This window comes from Haplochromis burtoni, unplaced genomic scaffold (genome assembly GCF_018398535.1).
Source record: "Haplochromis burtoni strain Fernald_Lab_line unplaced genomic scaffold, NCSU_Asbu1 Contig_264, whole genome shotgun sequence".
NCBI lineage: Eukaryota > Metazoa > Chordata > Actinopteri > Cichliformes > Cichlidae > Haplochromis > Haplochromis burtoni.
The window spans coordinates 72,897-99,184 of NW_024582625.1; the positions used below are offsets into that span (position 1 = coordinate 72,897).

Sequence of the window (26,288 nt, forward strand, 5' to 3'; positions counted from 1 at the left end):
ACACACACACACACACACACACACACACACACACACACACACACACACACACACACACACACACACACACACACACACACACACACACTTCAAACAACTGCCAAAAAAAGTCTGCCACTTTAAGAAAATGCCTATCCCCCCTCAACTCTCTAGATTTCTTAATATGCCGTACAATGATTCACACACAGACTCACACACACATGCAAACTATGAATAAACCCCTTCATATGAGTGAGTCACAGACATGCCTCGGTTCTCACTGAGACGTGTTATCTCTGTCTAACAAAGGGCACAGATTGTGCTGGGATATTTAAGGAACATTTCAGGGGTCTCCACATCCTGTTTTGTGGGAGATGGAGTTTTGTCCCATCAGCCCACGATCATCTTTGTCTTTCTTCAGTGCTTGCCTAAAGAACATTATTGTGTTTCTTCCTATATCAGTTAAATGTCTTTATCTTTCGGTGTAAAAAAGGACCTGAGGTAACAAAAAATACAAAAATAAACCTGAATTGAATTTTTCCCCACTCTCTCTGTCTTGAGATGATTGTCATTTCTGTGAATAGAGAAGCAGATATAATGAAGAAATCTTACTGAGCTCTGCATGCATGTGGCAGATGATGGGAACACATAGTTAGACCGACTGACACACACACACACACACACACACACACACACACACACACACACACACACACACATCCCATCCATCTACTGGAAATGTTTTGGCAAAGGACACAAGACTCCACTTTCACCATAGCTACCCCGCTAGCAGACTGTCTCCATAGAGAAAGCATATCATCAGCAGCCTTACTGTCCTCAGCCTTCACTCACAGTCATAGGCGATCATCTCTTGTTTGATCTGTACAGATTTACTTTGAACTTGTATGCAGCTGCGCCATGTGTCTATCTGCGGGTTGATTTTGGACAGGCAATAAAAGACATGAAAAAAAAAAAAATCATAGCCCAGAGTAATGAAAGAAACAGGGTGGAGAAGAGGGTGGGAGTCTCCCGTTCAACCCCCCTTTCTTCAGTGCCTCAATAACATTCTTCATTCTGAGCTGCCTTGGGGAGAAAAGGGGGTCCCCTTTCATGCCGAGCAGGGTGTGGTGCAAGAGGGGCCGCCACGAACCTTTAGCTCTAGTTATTCCCACCTCTTTCTTTTTTTCTCGCCTCTTTCTCCTTCTCTTTGTCTCTTTAATTGGACTGACTGACCACCGCTCTCTCACCTACAGTCCTGGGGGCATGTTGGGATCTCAGGAAATCAATACTGTAGCAAAGGAAAGGAGAGCTTTAGGGCCAAAAAGCTCAAAAGTCAGACTTTTTAGCAAACACGCAGAGAAATAATAAACAAATTACAGATATTTTGGGTGTTGTGTTTCCCTTTGGTTTCCATGTCAACTATTCAAGTCCTTGAATGAATTCTGACTCTAATGTCCCGGCAATTAGATCAGTCTGATGGGAAACAAGTAAGAGAAGCAAGAATGCCAGAATCCAGCCCTGACCTTCTCTGTGATTGGTCCAGACAGGATGTTTAAAGGTAACAAGGATCGATTAGTATTCCTGCCTTAAGTCTTGCATGGCTGCTTCTAGCTTTCAGCCCTGTAATGGTAACTGCTGTCAAGTTATTGTCTGTTTGGATTCCTGTTTAGCTCATGAATGTTTGTTCTGAACATGTGTATATGTGTTTGTGTGAACTTCTCCTTCTTTGACAGCGATCCCCCCCTCCCACCTTCATGCCCTCACTCCCCTGCAGTGCTCCCGACAACAACATGTTTCCCCGGAGACCGATTCAATCTCCTAAAATCAGAAATTGCACACAAACACTCGCACAGGCACACACGCCAGTCCTCCCTCTCTCCTCTTTGTTTGTTTGGGTTTGGCTTTGTTCTTAATTTCACAGATAAAAGCTGAGCAGCTTTACATGATAGCAAGATAACAAAGGCAGGAAGATAATCCTAATTCAGCCAGCTCACAGAGGTAATCTAAACTGAAAAATATCCCCTCAAAGAAGCTGTTTTTTAAAGCTGTCAACACCAACTGTGCAATTTCTCACCACAACATCATGGTGTAAATACCATAAGTACTTCTGTCCCATTTTCACACTGATGCACAGAGGCAGAAGAAGGATGACGTCATATATAAAAGACCTGTAAGCAACAATCGCATGTGACAGACAACAAGATGCAGAAAACGTGTAACACAAATGGAAAAAACCCGAAACACAAACAAGTCCAGTTAACAAGGCATGTTTTTTTTGTTTTTTAAAATGTCATAGATACTGACTGGGAACAAAGATAGCTAATTAGCCACTCGTCCATCACAAGCTACTGATGCAGACGTGACACGATTCATCTGCATTAGATTAGTGACAGGGCACAGATGAAAAGGTGCGTTTTCACTCTGCAATTTACAAGTGAAAACGCACCTTTTGGATCAAGCTTTAAAATATATTTCAAGTAAGTTCCCGAATGGTTTGGAGCAAAGTGTATAGCCAGTGGGGATCCATACCCATTAACGTGTGCTTTTTAAATGGGAGACGCTGAAGGACATGAAAAACTAGGTTCCAAGTATGTAAAATGCTTTAGCAATATTTAAGCTGACAGTAATAAAATTTCCACTAGAACCTTTCACTTGCTTAGTCAGGTCATATATACATACTTATAAGCAGATTTCTTTCCCTTAGCCCTCTAGCCATCTTACGTAGTTGTATAAGATACAGATGGAGTAGAATGAGTTGTCTAACATAACAAGTCAGAGCAGCACATAGCTGCAGCTGTGAATAGAAGTGAAATCATTTCAGTGGCTCAGTAAGACCACGGAGAGAGGAAAAGTCATTAACCAACAAACAGTCAACATTTACAGAGCGTCGCGCATAGAAACGGCTTGTTCACCTGTCATCACTTAACAGATAAATTACTCAGACAGTCTGGTGATTTAAAATAATTTTTGTTGACATATTAAACGCTGTGTTACCTGTTTTGTTTGACTCATTACTATTTTTCATAAAAAGTGACGCAGTCACCGCCTCCCACATCGAGCCAGTGATTTTTTCCGGTGCGGCAGTACAAAAATGTGACTGAGTTTATGTAAATCACAACAAGTAATCCCTCCTCAGTCTGTCTGCTCACAGCTGGTGTTAAGGAAAAAAATGGAAGGAAGATAAATGGAATTCAATCAAGAGAGACTGTGTGTGAAAATCTGCTTTTCTCCGTTAATTAAGGTGATTTGAGTGAGGGTGTCTGTTAGTGGCTCCAGCCAATCAACGAGCAGCAATTACATTTCTGAAAAGGGCAGTGAATATTCCAATTTCCTTCAATCAAGGACTGTTACGAATGCCAGATAGATTCAGACAGAAGCGATCCACCCAGGAGCCTAAATACCAGCATTAATAACACATAATAACACAAACTGAGTCTTAAGATGATAACTTGAATGCATCATAGCTATAATATAGTGTCTGACATGCTCCTGCCTCTGATCTCTTTCACTTCAACTGTATAGCTTATCATCAACAAAGAAACCAGGTTGCATTTTATGTACTGTGATGATGCAGCGGTGGTGTGTATATTTAGGCTCATAAAAACGAAAGCTTTTCCATCTAATTTATGATAGCATGTGCACAGCATGTGTTTTCTTGCGTGTGCTGGTGTATATCCTCTGTTCAGTGAAAGCAAGAACCACAAAGAAAGTGGCGATTCTCCAAAGGCCTCGTGGCATTTAGGAGTCCCAGCCACTCAAAGAGGCACATCTATGAGACCAAAGTCACCTCATAGCGAGTGAGTAGACTGAGATCTGAAAAGAAAGATGAAATTCCTGTCAGTATCATCATGCAAGCAGATTGTGATTGTTGGAATGCAAATCTGGAAGCTCTATATCTTCAGTTCGCACGTCACCTGAACACACACTGTACTTAAGTGTGATTCACTTAATACCAGTGCATTCACTGCATGAAAGAACGCTGACACCCATCACAGAATGAAAGCACAGCTGCAAACCTTTTTTTTTAAATTTCTTAAAGAAACATGACAATTAGGAGTAAACAACTTTGCTGAGCACCAAAAGACATGAATTACATGGCAAGTTACAGCGTGTCTTTACAACTGACACAAGGGTTAACTTTGCACCACACATTCCATGTAGCTGGGAACTATTATCTCCAGCCACCAATCTCCACCCACCACACACACAAACACGTAAACACAAGCTTCTGGTGCCTTGCAGATGAGCTGAACTGTACTGTTTAAAGAAAAAAACAAAACGATCTGGGACAGCACAGGATTCAGCGCTTTAAACTGGGCTGAAGTTGAAGCTTTGCTTGATAAAAGCCCATCTCTCGAGTTTAATTGCACTGACAGTGACAGGCAAACGAGCTGCACTCCTACTGTGAGACTTCCCTGTAACCTTGAAGCCGAGGACGGCCGAATGCATTAGTGGTGACAGAGACAGGCTGAGAACTACAAAGATTGACAGACTCAGACTGGCAGGACGAGAAACACAGAGAACTATTGTCCACTGTAGAGATTAAAAGCTTTGCTCTTGACTTGCCTTGCACCAACTCAAATCTAATATAGTCCTTTGGATTAGTCAAGAACCTTTTTTAAATCCCACTTACACACACAAAGATGCTTAAAAAAATACTGTCAAACAGACATAAAGTCAAAGAAGGAGGGATAAAAGTGAAAGAGGTTAACTGAGGGAAGCTTGTCTCTTACCCTCTCTGCACTGTTCCTTCGAAGAGTCCCCACCGGCAGCTTAAGCATCAGCCGGCGGGTTCTCCCGGGCGTCACCGCTCCCTGAACCACCATAGTACGCTCCAGAGTGCGCGTGTCTGTGGGTGTGAGAGCATGTGTGTGAGAGTGTGAAGTGGGTGTCCTCGCTGTCCCGTCCAGCCTGACAGCCGTAGTTCACGCGAGCTTGCGCGTGGCGGTGTTAGAGGGAAGGAAGAGTGTGATGTGAGCGTAGCTGTAGAAGTCCCACACGGGTCCTATGTGCCTCTCTCTGCTTCTGTTTCCCTCTGTGTTAAAAGGCTTCCCATTCTGCTCCACACAGTTACACTCCGCTCTGCCGCTCATGAGGTGAATGAGTGTGTAAGAGTGTATGGGAGGGAGAGGGAGTGTGCTTTGTCTCTCCTCTCTTCTCCCCTCTCCAGCTTTGGCAGCTTCCCCTCCCTTCCTCACATACTCACTTCCTTCAGTCAGGGGCTTAACCAGGTCACTGGATTAATGTGACGTTACAGCTCTTATTAGCATACGCACTTGTGTCACATGACTCAATAATTATTGTGTGTGAGCATATATACCCCCACCACCCACACAGCCCTTACAGGGGATCACGTGGGGAACCTCAAAAGGAATATGGGATGTTTTGCCATCTGGTAGGGAGATTATCTTCGAAATCCCACATCCCAGCTTTCTCTCCCTGCACTGTCTGGAATAGAACACAAAGGAAGAATACATACACACTCACTAGCATGCATCCTCACAGACCAGCATGCATGTTGCTCATGCATGCAGATATTGATCATATTATCACTCGGTTCTTTGCCTATATGGGGGCAACTGTGGCAATTGGCCAGAGTTTTTTCCACAAAGCTGTGACAGCAGTGGACAGTTTGGAGTATTGATCTGGCCTTTGCGGAGACCTTTTATCATGGTAAAACCGCAGCGGTAGAGATCTGCGACTAGCTGCGGCTTCATTCAGCTGAGTCAGTCCTCTGTATCCACCATTGTGGTCTTTACATGTCCATTAAAGCTATTGGAATCAAGAGTTACTGCTGCACCTTGTCATATCTACATCATCACTCACTGCTGTGCTCTTTTTTTACTCCGGCACATCAATACTAAGCTGTCAGCTGATTAAATAAAGTGAATCGACACGCGCTCACATATGCAAAGCTGTTAGGTATGCACATATCCATGCACACATGCACAGCTGCGCACATCTCGAGAAGGCAAGGTAACCATTGCTAACCAGTAACACTGGAAATATAAACCTGTAAAATTTAGCTTGGTCATCCCAGTCAAGAGGTGAACTGATGCTGGATCACAGAGCAAAAATTTAGAGTAAAGTGATTAAAATGAAGCAACTTCTTCCTTCTCCCATATCATTTCTTTAATTGAGGATCTCTGACAGCTTTCGTTACACGAGACTATATATGTCACACACACACAAACACACACACAAAAATACCCCACACATTGTGTTAAAGCCAAGAGCCAAGCATACAGGAGGAAATCATCTGCAGTGGTAATCCCCAGAAAGCATTATTTATTCATCACCCTGGCCTCCATCGGTGTGTGAGTGACTGTGGCCTACATGAGAAATATCAGAGGGCTATTTTTAAACTTGGTGTGCAGACATCCAGGTCTAACAGATAAGGAACCAAAATGACTTGGTTCATTTCTCTCTCCCTCTCTGCAATATGACTGGTACTCTGTGTGGTGTGCTTCCTTGACATTAATTCACATCGTGATGACATAGTTCAAGCTCTGCTGCTGATTGGGGAGACAATGCACAAAATCCTGTACTGTACATCCCCTTGACAGTGAGATGAAAATGCACCCTTGTAATAGAGCACTTAAAGTTTGGTTTGCGATCCTTTGTTCTCTTCTTTTTTATTTGCTTCTTTATTTCTTTATTTATTTTTTGCTTGAAATGTGCAATAAACTCCTCAAATCCACAAAGGTGATAAGCCCTCTTCTTGACAGGAGGGAGAAAAAAATAAAGGCAAGTAAAAACAACATGCTACTATTCTTGATGCCTCGGGCTGCTTGCACAATGACCCATTTCAGTCAACAAGCACATAAAGCACATAAAAAAGTAAAGCAAACGGGATTTGCGCTCGGTAACAAAATACATGAAATATAAACCTGTGTACATGATAAAGAGCAAAAACATAAATTTGTAGGAAAAAGCTAGGAGATTCTGACAAGCTTTGCTTCACAAGCACCCGCTGTCCTCAAAGTGAACCATCAGCTATTAATACATTTGCAAAAAAAGAAAAAAAAACTGCAGAGAGAGGAAGAGAAAGAAAAGAAAATCTACGCCTGAGAGACGCTAATGAGGGAAACAAAGCAGCTGGATTGTCTGGGTTTTATTTCTGCTGTTCTTTTTTTGTGCGTGTCTGCTTAGTCTTTGTTCGTAGTTGCAACAATAAGAAGCGATGGCTCTCCAATGCTAGACTCCCGGCATTGTGATGCATTAATTTACCCTGATAACCCAGCCAGTCTCTGCCCACGGCTGTCTGACTCATCCCTATGGTCCTGCTCCTCAACTCTGTATGTTTGTGCGTCTGTGTGCGTGTGTATGTGTGTGGGAGTATGTGTTTATGGAAATGCCCTCTAGTTGGACCGACTCCCCGTCCCAAGCGGAATGGAGGGGGATTGACTGTTTACGTTTCAAGACACCACAAATTACAAAGGGTTGAGTTACAGCATCATCGCAGGCAAAACAGATAAACGATTGTATAGCTAAACAGTACCACCCTGATAGCGTAACTCGATTCGCTGCTCACTGTGTGCTTTCATCTGCGCTTCTACATGTATGCCAGCCTTGCATCTCCTGAGAGTGAGATGAGCAGAATGTGGGGCCTCCCCACCCTTCATCAGGCCAGAACCAATCATAATGACTTCTCCACAGGGAAGCATCCACTTCAATTACCATCTTCTCAGCAGTGTCTGTGTAAGAGAACCCGGGAAACACCATTACATGCTAAGAAAGGTAATGGATCGCCTGTGAGATTGTTTTATATGAGTCACAGTAAAAACTGGGGCATATTTGTGTTTCAGAGAGATTTGGTGCAACGCTAGGACAGGTTGTCCTGGTCAAACTGTGTCGCTCAGCACACATCTGCTCAACCTGTCTGTATGTGTGTGTGTGTGTGTGCGCGAAAGTGTGTGTGCAAACTGCAAACCTGCTTAGGTGTTGTTCCGTAATATTATTGTTCAAAGCGTTGGCACCAAAGCACTGCAGTCAGGCTGTCTTTCTAGCCTTAGGAACACAGAAGATAAATGTGGCCTTTAATAAAATCTTTGTCCAAGTGCAGTCCACAAATACACTGCTATTATCCAGCCATCTATGTCTTAACAGAATTACAATATATCATTCCAATGGGCCAATCAGCAGTCTATTAGCAGGGCAAAAACACATTTGAATGTGGTGCTAGATGTGCAATATGCCTCAGAGAAAAGCATTCAAAGCTTCTGAATTATTCACCCGAGTGTGCTGGAAGCCCTGAGCGTGTGCTGGGCCAGCTGACATCCGAATCTGAACCATGATGGAAATTGAAGGATGAATGATAATGGCTCATCGGTTTTATCCGTCTGCACATAAAATGGGATCGAGTTTATGATAATTTTGTTGTTGTTTTTATTAAATTTATTTATTTAATTCTGTTTGAATGATCCTGCTGCCAAAGACTAATGAGGCAAGTAAATGAGATACATCTGATTGCAGAAACTGACTATATTACTATACTTTTCAAACTTCTTTTTCAAAAGAAATTTGAATAATCTCTTTCAAAAAAAGAAGTTTCTCCGTTCTTGTAAATATATTCCACTCGGTAAATCGTACAAGACCCCCATAAATAAAAACAAATTGATTCTGCTATCAAATATTAGTATAACCAAACTCTGATATTGCTTATTTCTCTCAGCTGTTGTTGCCCAAAAGCTATCAAAACACAACAATGAGCCATTGCTGCACTGGGGGACATAGTTTTTTTTTTCTTTTGTTCCATTAACATGAATAGGGACTGTAGTTTATTTTGAGTCAATCCCCTGATTCTGCAACTGCAAATAGCCCCGCACAAGGCATTATTTACTTCTTCTTCTTTTTGTCCAGCTTTTAAATATTTATATCTCCAGTAGTAACAAATGGGCTTGGGGCTGCAGGATGCAGACAGTGTAGAGAAAGACGGACTCAAATAACAATGAGAGATCGACTGACACATGCTGGTTTTGTTCTTCTTGCAGGATTTTTTTTTTTGTTAATAAGAAAGATACTTAAGTCACATCTCAATCAATATCGAGATCAAAATATTTCAGATTAAAGGACAATTGATTGCTGGGGAGCAAACGGGAGAGTGAGTGACGAGGTGCAAACAGAAAGGGGAAAGAGGTCAGCTCGCACTAGCTGAACAATTTTGCCACTGGTCAGAGAACTGGTCAGGGAACACACCCATTACATAACAGAATACTCTCACATAATACACTCAGTCAATAGCCAATGTTTGAATCAACACATCTGCAGCAGTGCAGTCAAAAGAGAATAGTTTGCTAATAAAGAGGCTTTTTGTATGCATGTACTGTAGACACGCATGTTGTATAATTCCGTAGCAAAACTCTCATTGTGACAAGGAAGCGCTTGGTATCGGTACGTCACAGTGTTTGTGCTCCTGGCGGAGTGAATGCTCTCAGAGACCACAGGCCCTTTGTGACCAAATAGCTCTCCCAAAGATATAAACCAGTGCTTTATGGCTGCTGGAAGCAGAGGAGACGATGGAGACGAAAACAAAAAAAAAAAAGCAGAGCAGTGCATTACAGCTGTGATGGAAGCAGTCCCATCCAGCTGAGGTCTTTCTCCTTCGGAAGAAACCGGGGGATGGGGGAGACGAGAAGGGATGTAGGACTAAGGAAGAGTAGGAGATGGAAGGATTAGTACCGCCTGCAGGCTGTATCATAGATGTGATGTTGGAAGAGATGATTGGGAGGTGTTTGTGGGGTGCACAAGGAGGAGATTCAATTAAACTACACAGGGATTGAATGCATTTTTAATCACGCTGCCTCAGTTGCTGATGTGACAGTCAGCCTTTGTGCTAGATTGCGAGGCATCCTCTGCAAGAGGAGTTGCCATGCCTCCCTGTCTGTGTGTCCTCTCCTCTCCTCATAGCTCAGCAGCACAATGCACAACAGCTCTGGCGTGAGATGATATGATGCCAGAAACCAGTATTTCATAGCAACAAGAAAAAAATCCAATCAGCAGATACAGATCACATTACTGGTTCATTAAATTTCAAAGGAGCACACACGTGTGAGCTTATTTTAACAGTGTTGAATTTAAAAAAAAACAACAACTTTGCTGACCCGAAATATCCAGCTTCCTGCGAGCGAATGTGGCAACAAAATAGTGACCTCCTTTTCTAGTAGTAAAAGAGGCTGTGAAGGAAGTTCATTGCCTCGGATCCTCTCAGCTTCCCTAAATCATTCATATGTGCAGCTGTGCTAATGAAAATAGCAGTGAGCCCTTGAATATAGCTGCGCACTTCACTGCTGCTCTAAGCCAGTGAGCAGCATAGATAGGGCTCTGGAGGTCTTTTTCTACCAGAGGATGGAGAACTGCTGTCATTATTCTAATGATCCTTAATTTTCCTATAACGATCCTGGTCTCTGAGCTTAACTGTCCTAATTCACACATACACACAGTCAGACTTATTGAATACACACTTTACAACAAGGACGACTATATACAATATCACAGGCCTGATCCATAACACCATCTACTGCTGGTAAGTCTTCCAATATAAGTCCTTAATTCCCCCTTCCCTTACTTGATGGTTCACTGAAATAGGCTTCTGCGTAGCTCACGTCTGCATGTTGTGAGTGTTTGTGTATGCATGCATTGCCATATGCGCATACGTCTAGCCAGCAGTCTGGAATGTGTGCACACGATTTGAATATTTCTCATTTAAGTATGCAAAGTGGCCAGATAACCCTCTGTTTTCCACCCTCTTCCAGCAATTAGAGAAATAAATAAAAAAGCGTTCTAATTAGGATGTTGAGAGGAAATGTAGAGGAAGGAAGCATTTTCCTTACTCCAATTTTTCCGTCCCACATGCGGTGCATGAATAATCCAAATGTTGCTCTGGCCATAAACAGTAATCTTTATTGCCATGGTCATAAATCATCCTTTGGATATACAGAAAGAAAATGACCAAATCTCCAAAGTAGTTTGATGGATCCGCGCATACAAAAAAAAAAATCCCAGCATATTTCAGTGACACTGAAGCCCTGTGGCAGCGGATTGAATGCTGATAGTGCTCACTGAATATATATCTCAGGGAAGACAGATTACAGTTCCTTGAACAGATGCCTGTGCCTGTAAACAATGTTAAAGGGAAACAGCAGCTTAACGACCAAACTCATTACAGCAGCCGGCAGATCAAAGCAACCAGGGATTCTGATGTCACATTTACAAAGTGTGTCTGTCTGTGTGTGTGTGCTGAGGTAGACCATGTAAGCTGCATGTGTTTTTGTATCTAAATGTCTGTGTGGGATGCAGTTCTAGCAGCCCAAAATGCTTTAGCAACCACAGGGATCTGAGTAATCTACCTCTATCCAAGCGTCACAAGCGACAGAAACACGCCTATCACATCCATCAGACTTTCCATCTACTTCTCATTCCTCTTTCATCCCCCATTTCCTCATTCTCGATTCCCAATTCCTTTACTTGGAGATTTCGTTCATTGCTAATCAAAAGATTTATAGCTATCGAGAGATAAATATGAAGGATGCAGACCACAGAAAGTAAGCCCACTGCCTACATTTAATACTTTCGAGTTGGTTGGACAAAAGCTCCTCATACGCTGAGTTAAAATTTCCAAAGTTTTAAGTCCCTGGGCTGACCTTATGTTGACTCACATATTAGGCCAAGCAGTTCAGGTTATATTCCTGGTCAGCCAATTTATTCCATAATTCTCCCTAAGCAGAGAATTTGATGGTTAATAAGCATGTGTTTTCAGCACCAATTAAGAACAGAGCATCTGGAATGTTGCATGAACATATGTCAGCCCCCATCTCCAGCTGAAATTATGCGCTGGAGAGGTCACCCATATAAAACACAGAGAAGATGGGTATATTAAAGCATTTTTTAAAGAGATGTTAAAACAATGTTGAGCAAGAGAAACTGTGGAGAAACTTACGAAAACGTCCATAAGCATGTGTTCCAAGGTCACCTCTAAGTCCTCGAGTCGTGCAGAAAGAGTCATCGTTCAACTGATCAACAACCACGGCAACAAAAAAAGAAGTAATTTTTCTACAAAATACTTAAGAAAAATTCTCTTTCTCTCTTTTATTCAGTTCGCTCATGGGATTAATCCTCATAAATAACTTAAAGAAAGTAATAAAGCCATATCAGCTATATAATATCCAATTCTTCCAAAGAGTTGTGCCAGTAACAGTCCAACTTAACTTTTCAACAATTCACTTTTATTCTCCATCCACTGCAAGATTCCCAAATGGCCAGCTGTAACAAACAAGACTATCTCCAGCAAGTTTGGCTCCCAAATCTCCTCTTCACATCTAAGTTATGATCCATGAGAGAAATGAAGACACTGACAACTCCCTGGCAGAGGGAGGGCAGAGGGTGGTCTCACTGTTCTTGCTAGGATGCATAGAGGAGGATGAGAGGAGAAGGCGTACGGCTTGATGGGAGAACTGACACTCAGAGAGGCAACTATTTTGTGACAAAGTCATATGTCTGACCTTTTTGATATCGCTCTAGCATTTTCCAAGTTGTTTGAGTTATCTCTACCCTCTTTTCACATTTCTCTCTCCCCTTCTTGTTCTCGGCGCCTTTTCAGGTCTCTGTCCACAGTGGGCGTCTTTGTGCCGAGGGAGAGCCTGGGGCAGCTGATGCACAGTTCTGGGTGCTCTTGGCTGGGGTCATCCTCTCTCACACTGGGCCTCTCATCAATGGGCCTTTGTGGTAGCCTCATTAAGGGTTGGCCTTGGATGCTGAGGCTCTCATAGACACACAAGGGGGAAAACAAGAGCGATATGGCCTGGATCTATGACTGGAAGCTTATGTAACAGTTGCAGCAGGGGTGGGGCGATTGTAGAAGGCAGGGTATGTGGGGGAGACTGGAGGCGGGAGGGGGAGAATAAGGGTGCATAGCCGAGGGGGCAGTAATTCAGTAAGAGGGGAAGGAGAGCAGAAGCGAGGGGAAGCGGGGAGACAGAGGATGTTGGTGGGACACTCCTTGGAGAGTGGTTGCTTCTGTTTTTCTGGCGGGAGCCGGTGGAATGTACCCCCCACCACCACTATTCTGTGTTCATTAACAAGAAAGAGAAAAAACAGAAAGGCCGGATCAGACTGAAATGAGTTTAGCTGGGCTGGACCAACAAACAGGATGTGAGTGCACAGAGGAAGACTTTCTGCATTTACTATCAGAATTCAGGCTACAACAGGAAGCTGCAGAAGATCATAGTAACAACACAAAAGTCCGGAAATAAGCCAAAGGACTAATTAAGCAACCAGTTTCAGACATAATAATTAATTAATGTCCCTGCATTGTTTAAGCTGATGGTCACATCCATCATCGTCTCCATCTTTTGACTCCACAATTAACCGTTTTCTAACTGCTCCAATTACTTCATCTCTCACTGGGTGTCACAGACATCCCTCTAAAAAATTTTTTCGAGCCAGTCCTCCTCATCCTGCCCTATTTTCCTGATCCATGCACTCCCAGAATGCCAATGGCCTATGCTCTCTAAACTCTCTTGGGTGTGAGATCATCATGAACTCATGAACTCATCAGTCCTCACATTCAACTCTGCAGTCCAGAGGACTGGGGTGCAACTCACAGTTTTGCACTGTGATTTGATGTTGTTACGTCCCTGCAAATGAAGTCTAGGGGAAGGGGTGGGGAACAGTAACAAATAGGGCTGAGAAAGAATGAAAAGGAAACCAGACAGAGAGGTTTAGCATAAACACACATATAAGGACACATTCAGACCCCATAATACACACAACTGGGTGTTAAAGAGTGCACATCCATCAGTCCTTTGTTGCCCTCAGGAGGCCATCCCGCCTTCCTGAAGCTCCTAATGCTGACTGCTGTGAATATGTAACACCCATAATAACTTAGAAATATCACTCTAATTTTCATCTGCATGCTGCATGAATTATAAATATCCGCTAGCGTGGTGAAGATTGATAGTATATGACCATTAAGACTTGCGAGGCAGGCAGCTCATGGAGTCCGAATGCCAAGAGGAGTGTAGAGATAGCGGCAGGTAGCCTAGCCTAGCATTTATAATTAGAGAAGAGCTTAACCCCCAACTGAGAGACAACGCAGGACAGCATGTCCCGGTGTGACTCCTTCTTGGCACGAGCAGGGTTAAAACCCAGATTTCTCTGTATAATCTAGACTGTGTGTCTAAGGGAACATAAATGAAGACAGTGGAATGAATCCTCTGTGCAATGTTTTTACGACAGGTGACTCACAGAGAGCTGAATATCTCCTCACCTCTTTGGATAAACCAATTATATTCCCTCATGCACAACTGCAAACTCACAGGCACTAATAAATGTGTATACTCGAACATATTGGCATGCGACTGACAAAGGTTTAATGTAAGACTGCTTTGCGTCGATTATCATATGCACAGATACACAAAGACTACCATATGTATTCATGTACATATATATAAAAGTAGAATTAAATACTAGCTACTTCAACAAGCATATTGAACTATATTTAACTGTTATATGCTTTGTCACCCCCTTTAGCTAAAAAGCTGCAGTGTATGCTGTACTTTAATATGAATCAAGCTGGAACAGTGAGATGTTTATTATTTTTTGCAACCATCAGTTTCCTCCTGAAAGCTGACCGTCCCACTAATCCCATAATCAGAAAGAGCACCAGAGTGGCAGCAGTTCAGATTGTGCATCACAAAATGGGCCTTTAACAAGACTCTCTGATTCTTCTTCACACTCAAAGCTCCGAGGACAGTTTTTCTCTTTAAATCTAATTTTAGGCGAGAGTACAGAGCGTGCGCCTGTGTGAGCCTGATTGATCATGATGTCCACCTGGTGTGCAAAATAGGGATATGTGCTAATCAAACTCCTGGCAGCCTTCCAAGTCAGTTGAGGTTTGTATACATACAAGCATTCAAAAATAGTAGGGCCACCTATTCCAGACATGTTGATAAAGCCTCTTAAGCACCTGTCTCCACCTAACTGTCGAAAGAGTTTACTGCCAGCTTTAAATTTGGACGGGAAGGCATTTAAGTCCAAGCACTGCACTTTACAAGCTCGCATGCCTGTTGTGGTGACCGCATATGGTTTGACTGGCCAGTTAAATGTCATTGCGTGATGCGTTTTCTCTCTGATTAAAGCTCTAGCAGAAATTTTTACATGATGCAAATGTTTTTGTCTTTTTATCTTTGCTGACAGTTTGTCTCTTTTTCTCTGGGTTATAAACGACAGGCAGCGCAGATGCAAAGGATTCTGCTAAATCATTCACTTCATCGCTGTTAGTAATGAGAATTTTGCTGTGTCATTCCGCAACCCAAATCTGTCATTCCACAATGCAGGGAATGGCTCTGTGTCTGTCTGTGAGACCGTGTGCATTTGTGTGTGTGTGTGTGTGTTTGCAGCATTTCTAGAAATACCTGTGAAGAGTGAGGCAGGTGCACGCTACTATCTTATGTCATTCTGCAGTGAAAGTCACCTTGGATTTTAAAGGGACCCATTCACACTCAGACCGCAGAAAATATCCTTTGAAAGATCTGAGGAGAAAATGAAAAGAACTTCTGATATGCGAGGGGATCAGAAGCCATTCACAAGAATAATACACACCTTACACCTTTTCTCCCTTGGTTGGAGCCGCTGTCTTGCTTGTTCTATACACAAGCCACTCGCCACAGAGTATGTGTGTGTCTTGGATGCACTGAGCAGACAGAATGCGACAGAGGCATATTTTAGGGCCTGGTTGTATGAAGGCACTGGATTGAGTCATGCTCCAGGATTTTCTGCCCCAGTAAACTTAGCCCACTTTACCCAGTGCCGAGGAGACTTCACAGCCTCCGCTATGCAGGGAAACAAACAGGGATAGACGTATTCAACCACACCATAAGAAAACACTGTTTCCTTGATTTAACAATTAACACTCAGTTTAAAAATATGCACGCTCGTCTGCCTGCAACTCTGCCCAACTTTTTATGAATTACTCTAGCATGCAAGCAGCACACTCACATCAACTTAGGATCAAGACATGCACGTGAGGCGCTCTCCCCCCAAACTCGGCACACACACAGTTGGGAATCTGATTTGTAGCAGTGTGAGCGTTAAATGTTTGATGATACGGCTACATATTTAATCTTTACAGACCAGATCATGGTGGGAAATGGGTTATACACGATTGTACTCCCAATGGAAAACATTGGGTTACTGAGGGGAAAAAAAAAAGGCAAACATGGTTTTAAGCTTTTAATATGTTTCTGTGACATCTTAAATGCTATTTCTAAATTTGGAGACATTCAGTTTAGACATTAATAAGCAAATCTGCAGTTTAAGTAAACATCAGTGTTGAATGCCATGCATTTTTCAACTCGAAGTTATTTTAATGTTTTGAACTGCTTTGGCAACAGAGATTACTGCTGAAACCCCATAAACTAATGTAAGTGTTCCTGTATTGCTCACACCCATGCCACACAGTTCTCATTCTTTAGACCTTTGGCTCGGCCATATTTGTCTACATGCAGGATGCAGCTGTGCTTATAACTCTCGTAAACCTCTCAGCCCGTCGTAACTACACAACTCTCCTCCTTTATAGACATTAAATCATTATGATCCCTCAGGCACGCGGGCCACAAATTAACGAAGCATGTGCATAAACAAATACAAAGTATAAAGAGGATGCACCTGTAAACCACCCCCCCCCACACACACACACACTCATACTTGCATTTCCTCATGCTTCTAATGAGCTAACATGAACTAGTCATGCTATAACCCTCAACACACACGCATGCTTTCACCCAGGAGGGCAGTAACCCAAGCCAGACGGTGCCAGCTCCACCTCTTGCTGCAGGCATGGGACTAAGCTGCTTGTTACTGTACAGATGGGCCCAAAACCTCTGACAGGTGCTCCGGCTCAACTTCTACCACGCAAACCAATGGCAAATGCATTGCCAAATGACTCAGGCTTTGTCTTTTTTAATGTGCAGAGGAGGAAGGGAAGGAGAGCCCCCCCGGGGTACAGCAAAAGAAAGACGTAATTTGAGGAGATCATCTCCACCTCCTGACATTACTCCAGGCCATCCTTCTCATCATTGCGAAGGGAAAATGTCGAACAACATGGCAGCTTGTGTTTATGATTTTATTCACTGTATCAGAACTGATAGTCAGCTATTACTCGCCTTATCTTTTAGCAAACACTTCACCTTATTTGTGTTTCTCTGCTGTGCAGAACGAATGGATGGGATGAAAGAAGAATCCAGAAAGACACTGGGTTTATAGAGAGAGGCAGCCTGATGCCACCTGGGGCCATAGCCAGACAAACCAGTCACCTCCCACCCTCCTCTGTCTTTGTCCTTGCTACACCTCCTCATCTGCACCCCAGTCAAAGAAAAGATGTGCTGTGACAGACAGTGCTTGATCACTCCTGGGTCTGTCCAAGCCAGGGTCAAGTCCCATGATATTTACCACATATTTACATTCAGAGCCAACTATTGCCATGGGAACAGAGGTGCTATGCAAAGTATGAAAGGGAAAGGAAGGAATAAAATGGTATAAGCTGACCACATGAAACATTAAGGACTGGAGGGAGACGAGAGAAAGTCTGCTGGGAGGGAACATGGGGGGCAAATCCCACGTAATTGCCCCTCTAGCAGACAGCAGGGGTAATAGGATGGCCACTCAGTCACTGACACAGCTCATAATTATTAATCAAGCTCAGCATTTAACATATGCTCCCCTCCCTTTCAATCCTCACTCACTGGCGCCCCATCATTTTCCTCTCTTGATTTCACTTATTCTTTCATTGCTCTTCTTTCCACTCACTGTCTCTCGTGAACAGCAGGAGATACAGGATGAGGTCATTGATTATATACCTCACTGTTCTTCAGTCAACACACACAGATGATCTCCTGTTCTGAACCTGGGAACTCCACAACCACTGCGTTGCTGAGAAAGTTGTGATGACAATGATGAAAGGAAATGCGGTGTACAGTTTTGCTCTTATCTGAACCAAACAGCCAGCGCTCATACACAGCAGAGCAGCAGACCACTGCCGATTAGAGCAGAGGGTCTCTGCTTATTGGCCCCATACATCAGAAAGGACACAATGAACAGCTGACAGCTGCAATCTAAAGCAACATCAGGAGTTTTTTTCTTTCTCTCGCCTTCTTGATGCTTACCGATGTGAAGAGGAACTTCAAACCTTCATATCCAAGAACGAAGTACAAAAATAACTTCAGGGCCCATCGGGACTGCTCTTCCTCAGGTGGACTTTCAAGTGCTGAGCTTGTTATTCAGAGGAGCCTTGGGAAAGATTAGGAATCCCATCGCACAGCACACTCTGGTGGTAAGAGGGTGGAATGCACTGCATACGTGAAAGTAGTGTAAATGGTGAATAAATGAAGACAAACAGCTCATGTGAATGTAATTAAAGCATATCGGGGGAAAAATACACTTGAAAAAAGGCACAGCAGATAAAAGCTGATCTAGAGATCCACAACAGCAACGTTTCTACAGGGCGGTTACCACTGAACTCACCTGGCAGCTCTAAGAAACAACAAACATTTGCTCTCAAGAACTTTTTTATGTTTTAGGTATTTGTACTGCACCATTATTTCTAAGCTGCTCAATTCAATGCCAATGTACATAATAATACCCAACATCCACCTGCACCCATTTTAGAAACCTGTTAGACGACATTTCATGTAAGATTGATGGTGTACTGAATAAAAGAAGTTGGACTCGTCTTCATGATCTGCTTTTTACTTTTGTGTGTTATTAGACACTTCCTTGGTTTTGTTCAACCTCTGCACAAGTGCTGACATGCATTTTGAGCATTATCCATGTCCTGTGTTTAACAAAAAGATACTGGGAGGTTAATGGTTAGCAACGATATTTATCAGAATTTACCAGAATTAGTGCATCAACCTTTGCCGATGCGTGTGTCTGCGTGCGTGTCTTAAATGTTATTCTGTAATTGCAAGAAAATTAAAGTAGAAGGGTTAAATCCAGATGTTTTCCATATAAAATATATATATCTACATTAACTTGTGCCGTTTTATAACTACATATATTAATTTAAATCACTTGAAAAAAACACACACACAAAAAGATGTACATGCAAACAAAGCACACAGCAAATAACACCAGCTGCTGCTGAAAACCAGACACATCCGCATACAAACACCTCAAGACGTTTATTAATGGCCTTAACTGCAATGGCAGATGCTCACATCTGTTCAGAAGAAAATGCACATCCGTGTATGTGCAGACACAAATACACTCAGGGGTGAGTTATAAATCTGACACACGTCACCTTTAATTGCTCTAACAAGCCATAATGAGAGCATCAGAGGTCAGAGAGACACTTAGGATGATGTAAATATTCCTAGGAGGATGGATGAGCATCAATCTGGCAATGCGGATTTCATATTTTGGTTTAATTCAGTGTAATGTCAGCTGTCTACACAGGGGAAAAGAGAGGTAATAGGATACCTGGCAAACACTGCACAGAGTCCACAGATTGAAAAGGATTGGTGGAAAGAATAGAAATGTAAAATAAAACACCCAGCATTTAGATCGCTTATGCAATAAGCAGTAAAATGCATGCTTTTTATTTAAGGGAACTCAAAGGTTTTATGTCTTAGTCCTAACTGAGAATTGTCAAGGTGTCTTAAAGAACCCCCTACCCCCTCCAAGTCCAGTCTTTGACTATAAGCAGATTCTTTCCCCTCCTTTATCCCGCCAACGTTACATCTTTTCTTCTTTTTCTCCATCCATTCATCCTCCTATCTATCAGTTTTTCTAAGCAGTCCTGAACCCACTCCTCCCAGCCCCACTGCTAGGAAACTGACAAGCCAACATCAATTAAGCTGTCTAGTGGCACCGCATGGGTCCATATGTCTGGGGCTGTACACATAGATGTTATGGAGCATGCAAATTGACCAGTGTGCATGCGTGTGTTTGGGGATGTGCACATTTTGAGTCTACAATGCATCTGTATGCAAAAGCGCTCAATGTCTTTGTCTCCTTGAGCAGCCATGTACATAAATCATGAATTAGCCATTAGCGCACTAGAGCGTAAAAACCGCAAACGTAAAACTGTTAAATGCTGTTTGATTAAAGACATTTGGAAAAAAAAACAAGAAGGAAGCTTCACTAAACCTAAAAGGAAACAACTGAACTTAATATTCTACTAGAAATCTTCATAAAGTGCAAAACTGTATTTTGGTCAACAGACCTAAATACTGTTTTATGGTACCTGAATTTGAAAAAGACAGTGTTTGTTTCGTTGTTGTTTTTTGTATTAGTGTTTATCATCCTTTTTTTTCTTTTTTCTTTTTCTTTTTTAAAATTCGTAAGGGCACATTTGGTGTGCTCTGTAGTTTTTGTTGATGTTAACACGCATCGAGTCGAGTGGGTTCAGTTTCTTCTTTTTATCTGCTAGAAAAAAATTCACCTTGAGGCAATATGCTAAATGGATACCCAAGCAAGCAGCCATCAGCACAGCAATAAAATCCTTTGCAGCTTCACATTTGCTGCTTTGACAATTAAGCTTATCCAGGTTAGAAGCCAGAAACTCCACAGCCACAGGCTGAAATTGAGCTTTCTAATAAAGCTGGAATTCCTCAGTGCATGCGAATGGGTCAGAATGGTGCAACTGTGATTTATTTATTTCTTAACACCATTACAAATACAAATAAGTATGCCTCTTTTCTCTCTCTACCTCTCACCTCAGGGCAGTTATATGGTCAGCCAATCAAATCTGAGTAGACCTGCTAGTAACCGCTGCAAGCTTACTCTCTTCATCTATAAAAGGTCACAGTTCAGAGCCCAGGGGAAGACATATAGGGTGGCTTAAAGTATGGGTGTAATGGGCTAGAAATGGTGAGTCTATGATGGTGCAGAGGGGAAAAATGACAGAGTAAATGGTGGAAGAAGTGCTTAAGTGTGTATGACTAGAGGAGATAAGAAAATGATTTATGGTTTCAGGGGGAAAAAAATAAAACTCTTATTTCCTGTGTAAGAGTATGCATGAGTATTTGTGTATTTATAAAATTCATCTGTGCAACATAGCTGAACAGATAGGGTGATGTATGATACCTCTTAGAGCCAGTGTCACCCACTGTAGGAATTCTGACACTTCTAATCCTCTGTAGGTTCATTAGAGATACTTGTGTGGTTGAGCAGTGGTGATTACATTCTAATACAGGAAATATAGCATTACATTTGCCATTTGGATTGTCTAAAGGCTTACGGCAGTGCAGTCAATGTCTCTTGAGACGCTATTCTATATAAGTACATAGATAGAGTCAATATCTAATAATGGGACTGCTGCAGGCTTTTTTATTTTAAAAGATAGGGTTTAAACACTGACAGAAATAAATGCACCACGCTATAGCGAAATTATCTTTACGACGGTTCTCGTGTTATGTGCTCTACCTATCTATGTGAAGACTAATTCTGCCCTCCCATCTTTCAATTGCTTTCTGTGAAATTATTTAAAAAACGCCTCAAGACTAATGACAGCCAATGAAGTGGAAAATCTGCACCCTGCGTTTCCATGACAACATCAAGTGCTTGGTTTGCTTCTCCAGTTGTTCAATTGCGCCCTGATTGATCTCATCGTTTGGAACTCTTCAAGGGGACAAGAGCCCATTTGACATGCTTGACACCAAAGGGTACGCTCAAATGCACACACATTTACACGACCAGAGGTGGTGCATGGCCGCTGGGCTGCGTCTTCAAAAATGGGGAAAGAGACGTTCAGCAGAGAGGAAACGCTTCAAACAGGGAACTGTGGGAGGAGGACTCAACATGGCATCCCGCCGATCTAATCTTACTCTGCAGAGCAAGAGTTGAGCCTCTTTTTATCTTAATCTGCCTCTCTGCATGTCATCAGTGCACGGGTGTTGCAGGTGGGTTTGTGAATTTTTGTGAATTAACAGACGCTAATAAGGATAACATATAGCTAATAAAGTTCATATATATATATATATATATAAATAATAATCTTTAAAGTATTATCGGAGCACTAGGTGCGGTGACTTCCAAATTAGGCGAGTGGCTCCAGCAGATCCCAGGAACAACATCGGAGATCTCTGTCCAGAAGAGCACAGTCCTAGGAACAACTAAGATACTGCGCAGGACCCTCAAGCTCCCAGGTCTCTGGTAGAGGACCGGAGCTTGAAGGATTGACCACCCGTAGGGGCGAGTGGGGAATATATATAATAATATCAATAATAATCTTTAAAGTATTATCACCATATACAGATGGCCTCTATTTGTCCAAATGGGACAGCGTTTCAGTACAGGAATAACACAGCAAGTAGTTGCACTCTAACATTACCTGTGATTGTATTCTACATCATTCAACATTGTAAAATGACATTTAAGAACATTAAAATGCACAAACATAAGAATAGAAATGTGGCTGAAGAGGTGTGCCACTTATACACAGTCCCATGATATCATAGGGCAGCAGCGCAGCTGTTTGTACTTCAGCAAAAAACTATAATCACAACATAAAATCCAATGCAGCCCATAACTGAGATTTCCCTTGACAGTGCATTTATTAGGCCAAGATGATGACAGCTGGGAGATGTGGCTCTACATTCAGTGTACATGTAACTGTGTGTGTGTTTGAGTATGTGTGTTCATGTGTGTGTCTGTGCCTCAGAACCCCAGCATGTGTGTTTGTTTGCATTTGCCCCATGTGGTTTCAGCAACCAGACATCCCTCTGCTGCGTACTTTGGCCTTTAAATGCTGCCAGCTAACCTGCTGTTCATTGTGAGAGAGAGAGAGAGAGGGAGAGAGAGAGAGGACTGAGCAGGCTGCCAAATGCAGCCCCACCTTTTGCTGCAAATCTGAAGCCCACCATCCTGGCCTTTCACTCGTAATTATATTAATCCAGACAGCGAGGTCGGCTTCAGGCATGCACGTATGGAGAACACAACAATTTGGGATTTTTTTTTTTTTTTGTCTGTCTGAGTGTGTGTGTGTGTTTGTTTTTTTTTTTTTTTGGGGGGGGGGGGAGCAGTGCATCCTCAGGGAGGGAGGTGTGTGGATGTGTGTGTGTTATTTAAACTGGGTATTCTTTAATGGACTAAGTGCATGTTTGCAGAAGAGTGTGTGTCCATGTGCAAGCCCATGGCCATTTTTCTAATGGCACCATCTGTCATGGGCATCTGGACAAACACACACACACACACACATTAGGGCTGAAGGATTCAGGGAAATATCGAATTCTGATTTTCTTCAAAGCTATTGCAATCCTTTTTGGATTTTTAGTAAAATGGTGCACGTCTGTATTCACCATGTGACCACATTTGTTACTTTTGGGATTTTTGAGACATTGCGATGAGATCCTATGAAAACATTAATTGCTCTGCATTTTAATGCAAGCATGATAAAAAAAACAAATGTTTTTTAATTATCAAAGAGCATACACTCACACACACACGCACAAATTCTCATGTGAAGAAATACAACCAGTTGAGGAAAGAGCCTGGAGATGAGAGAGGCAGTGACATAGTGCTGAAAGAGAAAGCGAACTAAACAACACGAGTGAGAGAGGAAGAGCAGAGGAGTCTCTCTGGTTAGACTGACAGAGCATTGACAGGGTTAATCTCTAGATAACTACTCCTCATTGATCCACTAACATACAGGAGGAGCTGATTGGAGAGAGGATACACAAGACACACACCCGCACATTTACGCCGTACTGTGTGCACAAAGCGTGCCCTATAAAAGCACACACGGTCTCCAGAGAAAGATTTCTATGAAGTTTGAGCTCCTTGTTCTACTGACCTATATGCATATATTAGACACAAGAAGGGGAAACCTACAGGGAACTCTATTTTTCTTTTTAGGAGTCTGTGAGCGCATCTTTCGGGTTTGCAAGGGCCAACAGAATCTGGATGTACCCTCAAGTCTCTCGTTTACAAAAAAACAAAAAAAACAAGAAGAGGACAGTGCGCAGAGTTAAGATAAAGTTTGGAAATTAAGTGCAGTGAGATATTTGTCCTGACTAAAATAAACTGCAACTGTAAGAGCACATTGAAAGACACAGAGAAGATATAATAGCAAGGGGTACATGTGAGCAAAGTTTATGGACTGGCTACTAACAAACTAGCTACTTTTTTTCAGATTCCCCTCAGGATTACTTTGCTTACTGCATCCTGTATGCAATGTGTGTGTGTGTGTGTGCATGTTGACCTGTTTTTCTGCTGTATGTAACTATGCACAGGCAACACAGACGCACAGCTCACTGATGCTTATTTTATTTCATTTTCCTGCATCAGTGGCCTTTACTGTCATCCAAATAAAGAAAGAGAGTGCACATGGAAAAAAACTTGCTGGATTGAAGTAGAGAGAACAGGAGCTTTGGGGAGATATGACTACAGCTCTTCTAAAGGCCACTCGATAGCTGACACGGCCCTCTCAGCACAATTTCCCCATTTTAGTGAGCTGAGGATTAGGAATAGTGGAGCTATTACAGGCTATAGCTGGTCCAATCTCTTATTAGGTGTTGAACATCTTTTTGCACAGCCTTGGAGTAAAATTCAGAAAGAATGAACTATTTAGTGGCTAAAATGGTCCTAAATGGGATAGCATTTTTTCTTTTCTGATTCTTTTATTTACTTCAGGTGCAGTATTTGCTGTGAGAGTAGATGGCTCCACTTCTGTTGAGAAACAACACAGCATTACGCTGCTTCTGAAAACAAATATCTGGGATTTATTACCTTCCGTACTGTTCCTGAAAGCCACAAATCAAAACTCCTGCTTTCACTACATACGCCCTTTTATCTCAGAGGATGAGAGTAAGTGTATTAAGATGAGATTATGCAGCATAAACTTTGACAGACTCCTGCACTGGTTCATCACGCTGTGATTAATAAATCCACTGAAAGTGACTTTGATGCCAAAACAGAGATACCCACATCAACTGTGGGGCATGTGAAGCTCAATGTGGCTGATGAAGATAAATGCAAAAAGTCATTTAGTTATTGAAAATGATTCCAACAGCTCTGTGGCAAATCTGTCCAGGGTGGCAGACAGCACAGATATAGCAGACTTGATTCGGCGCCATATCTCTGAAGCCAAGTCTATCTCCAAACAGCCCGCTAACACTCCTCTTTGGATTAAATCACGGGCCGATCTGCAAATACCAATTACATCGCTCGCATTAACTGCCAAATACACAACAAGGGGCAGACAGACAGGCAGACGGACAGGTGGGCAGACAAAAGGGATGGAGAAGCAAGAAAGATCTGGCTTAAAATACCAGAAGAATTTGGGCGAATCCAAATGCACATGGGAAAAGAAAAAAAGGGTCAAAACTCCCACTGAAAAGAAGAGAAGGAGTGTGAGTTGTAAAGGCGAGAGAGGGAAGGTGAGCAGACGGGGGTACTCATGTGTGACAATCCCATCAGGTCATCCCAGTGTCTCAAACCTTTCAGCATCTTCGCACATCGAAGCTTGTGTGTATGAACTATACCTGCAGGTTACAACAGAAATAAATAGCCTATTAAAATGTATGCAAATTCTCACATGTATGGGAATTTATTTTATGCTGCACGGGTCGGTACCAGTGGTGATAAAATGAGTGCTGCTAAATCATCTTTGTCCTCCCAGGAAGGGGGAAGCAGGTAAAATAGTAACAGAGGGTCCAGCTAATAAGTTATTTATTTCCTGCGCCTGATTTAGTGTTGCTGAGAAACTTCTACAAAATCATTCCCATCTCCTGCAAAAATAATGCAGTAATGCTTTTATAAACATCAATATATACTGTATGTATTTAGTAACACAAGCTGCCATCCAGAAGAAGCAGCAGGGTCAAAACGTACAAGGAATGACACCTCTCAGTCTCGATTACTGTCCTCACATTGGTGCTGAATAAACTCCCTGGTACTGTACGTTCTAAAGTAACACACGATCGCTAACACAGACAGACACATATAATTTACTTCTCTCACAAGCCTTTTCTGTGTGCTTCAGGCTCAATCACTGTCCAACAGATGCTGAGCACAGGGTACAGCCTATAGTCAACTATGCCGGACAGGGACATGAGCAACTAATACAAAAGGTCATGTTTAACGGGAACAATAATGAAAGGCCACTTTCAGATATTCATCCAATTCACTGCACGGCTCCTCCCTTGCACCTCTTTCTGTGCTCCTTCTCTACCATAAATCAAAAGGCCAGTGGTTTGTACTGAATGGAGATGGGCACCACTTTGAAAACACTGAGTCATTCTTTCAAAGCAATCCCTTGTTAATCTGTTCACACACACACACACACACACACACACACACACACACACACA

At 42.4% G+C, this 26,288-nt stretch overlaps 1 protein-coding gene across 5 annotated transcripts in view; it reads right to left on the minus strand.

Annotated features, from left to right (window-relative positions):
- frmd4a (FERM domain containing 4A) overlaps window positions 1-26,288 on the minus strand; it is a 96,983-nt gene that overhangs the window by 50,294 nt on the left and 20,401 nt on the right. Inside the window, exon 1 of one of the 5 annotated variants that reach the window (XM_005939265.3) lies at window positions 11,918-12,753. The exons of 2 other annotated variants lie outside the window; for them this stretch is intronic. In XM_005939265.3, coding sequence (XP_005939327.1) covers window positions 11,918-11,983 — 66 coding nt within the window. In that variant the 5' untranslated portion in view covers window positions 11,984-12,753. Of the gene's footprint in view, window positions 1-4,712; window positions 11,888-11,917; window positions 12,754-26,288 lie in introns of those variants that run through there. 2 more of the 5 variants (XM_005939263.3, XM_005939262.3) reach the window with 2 other exon arrangements.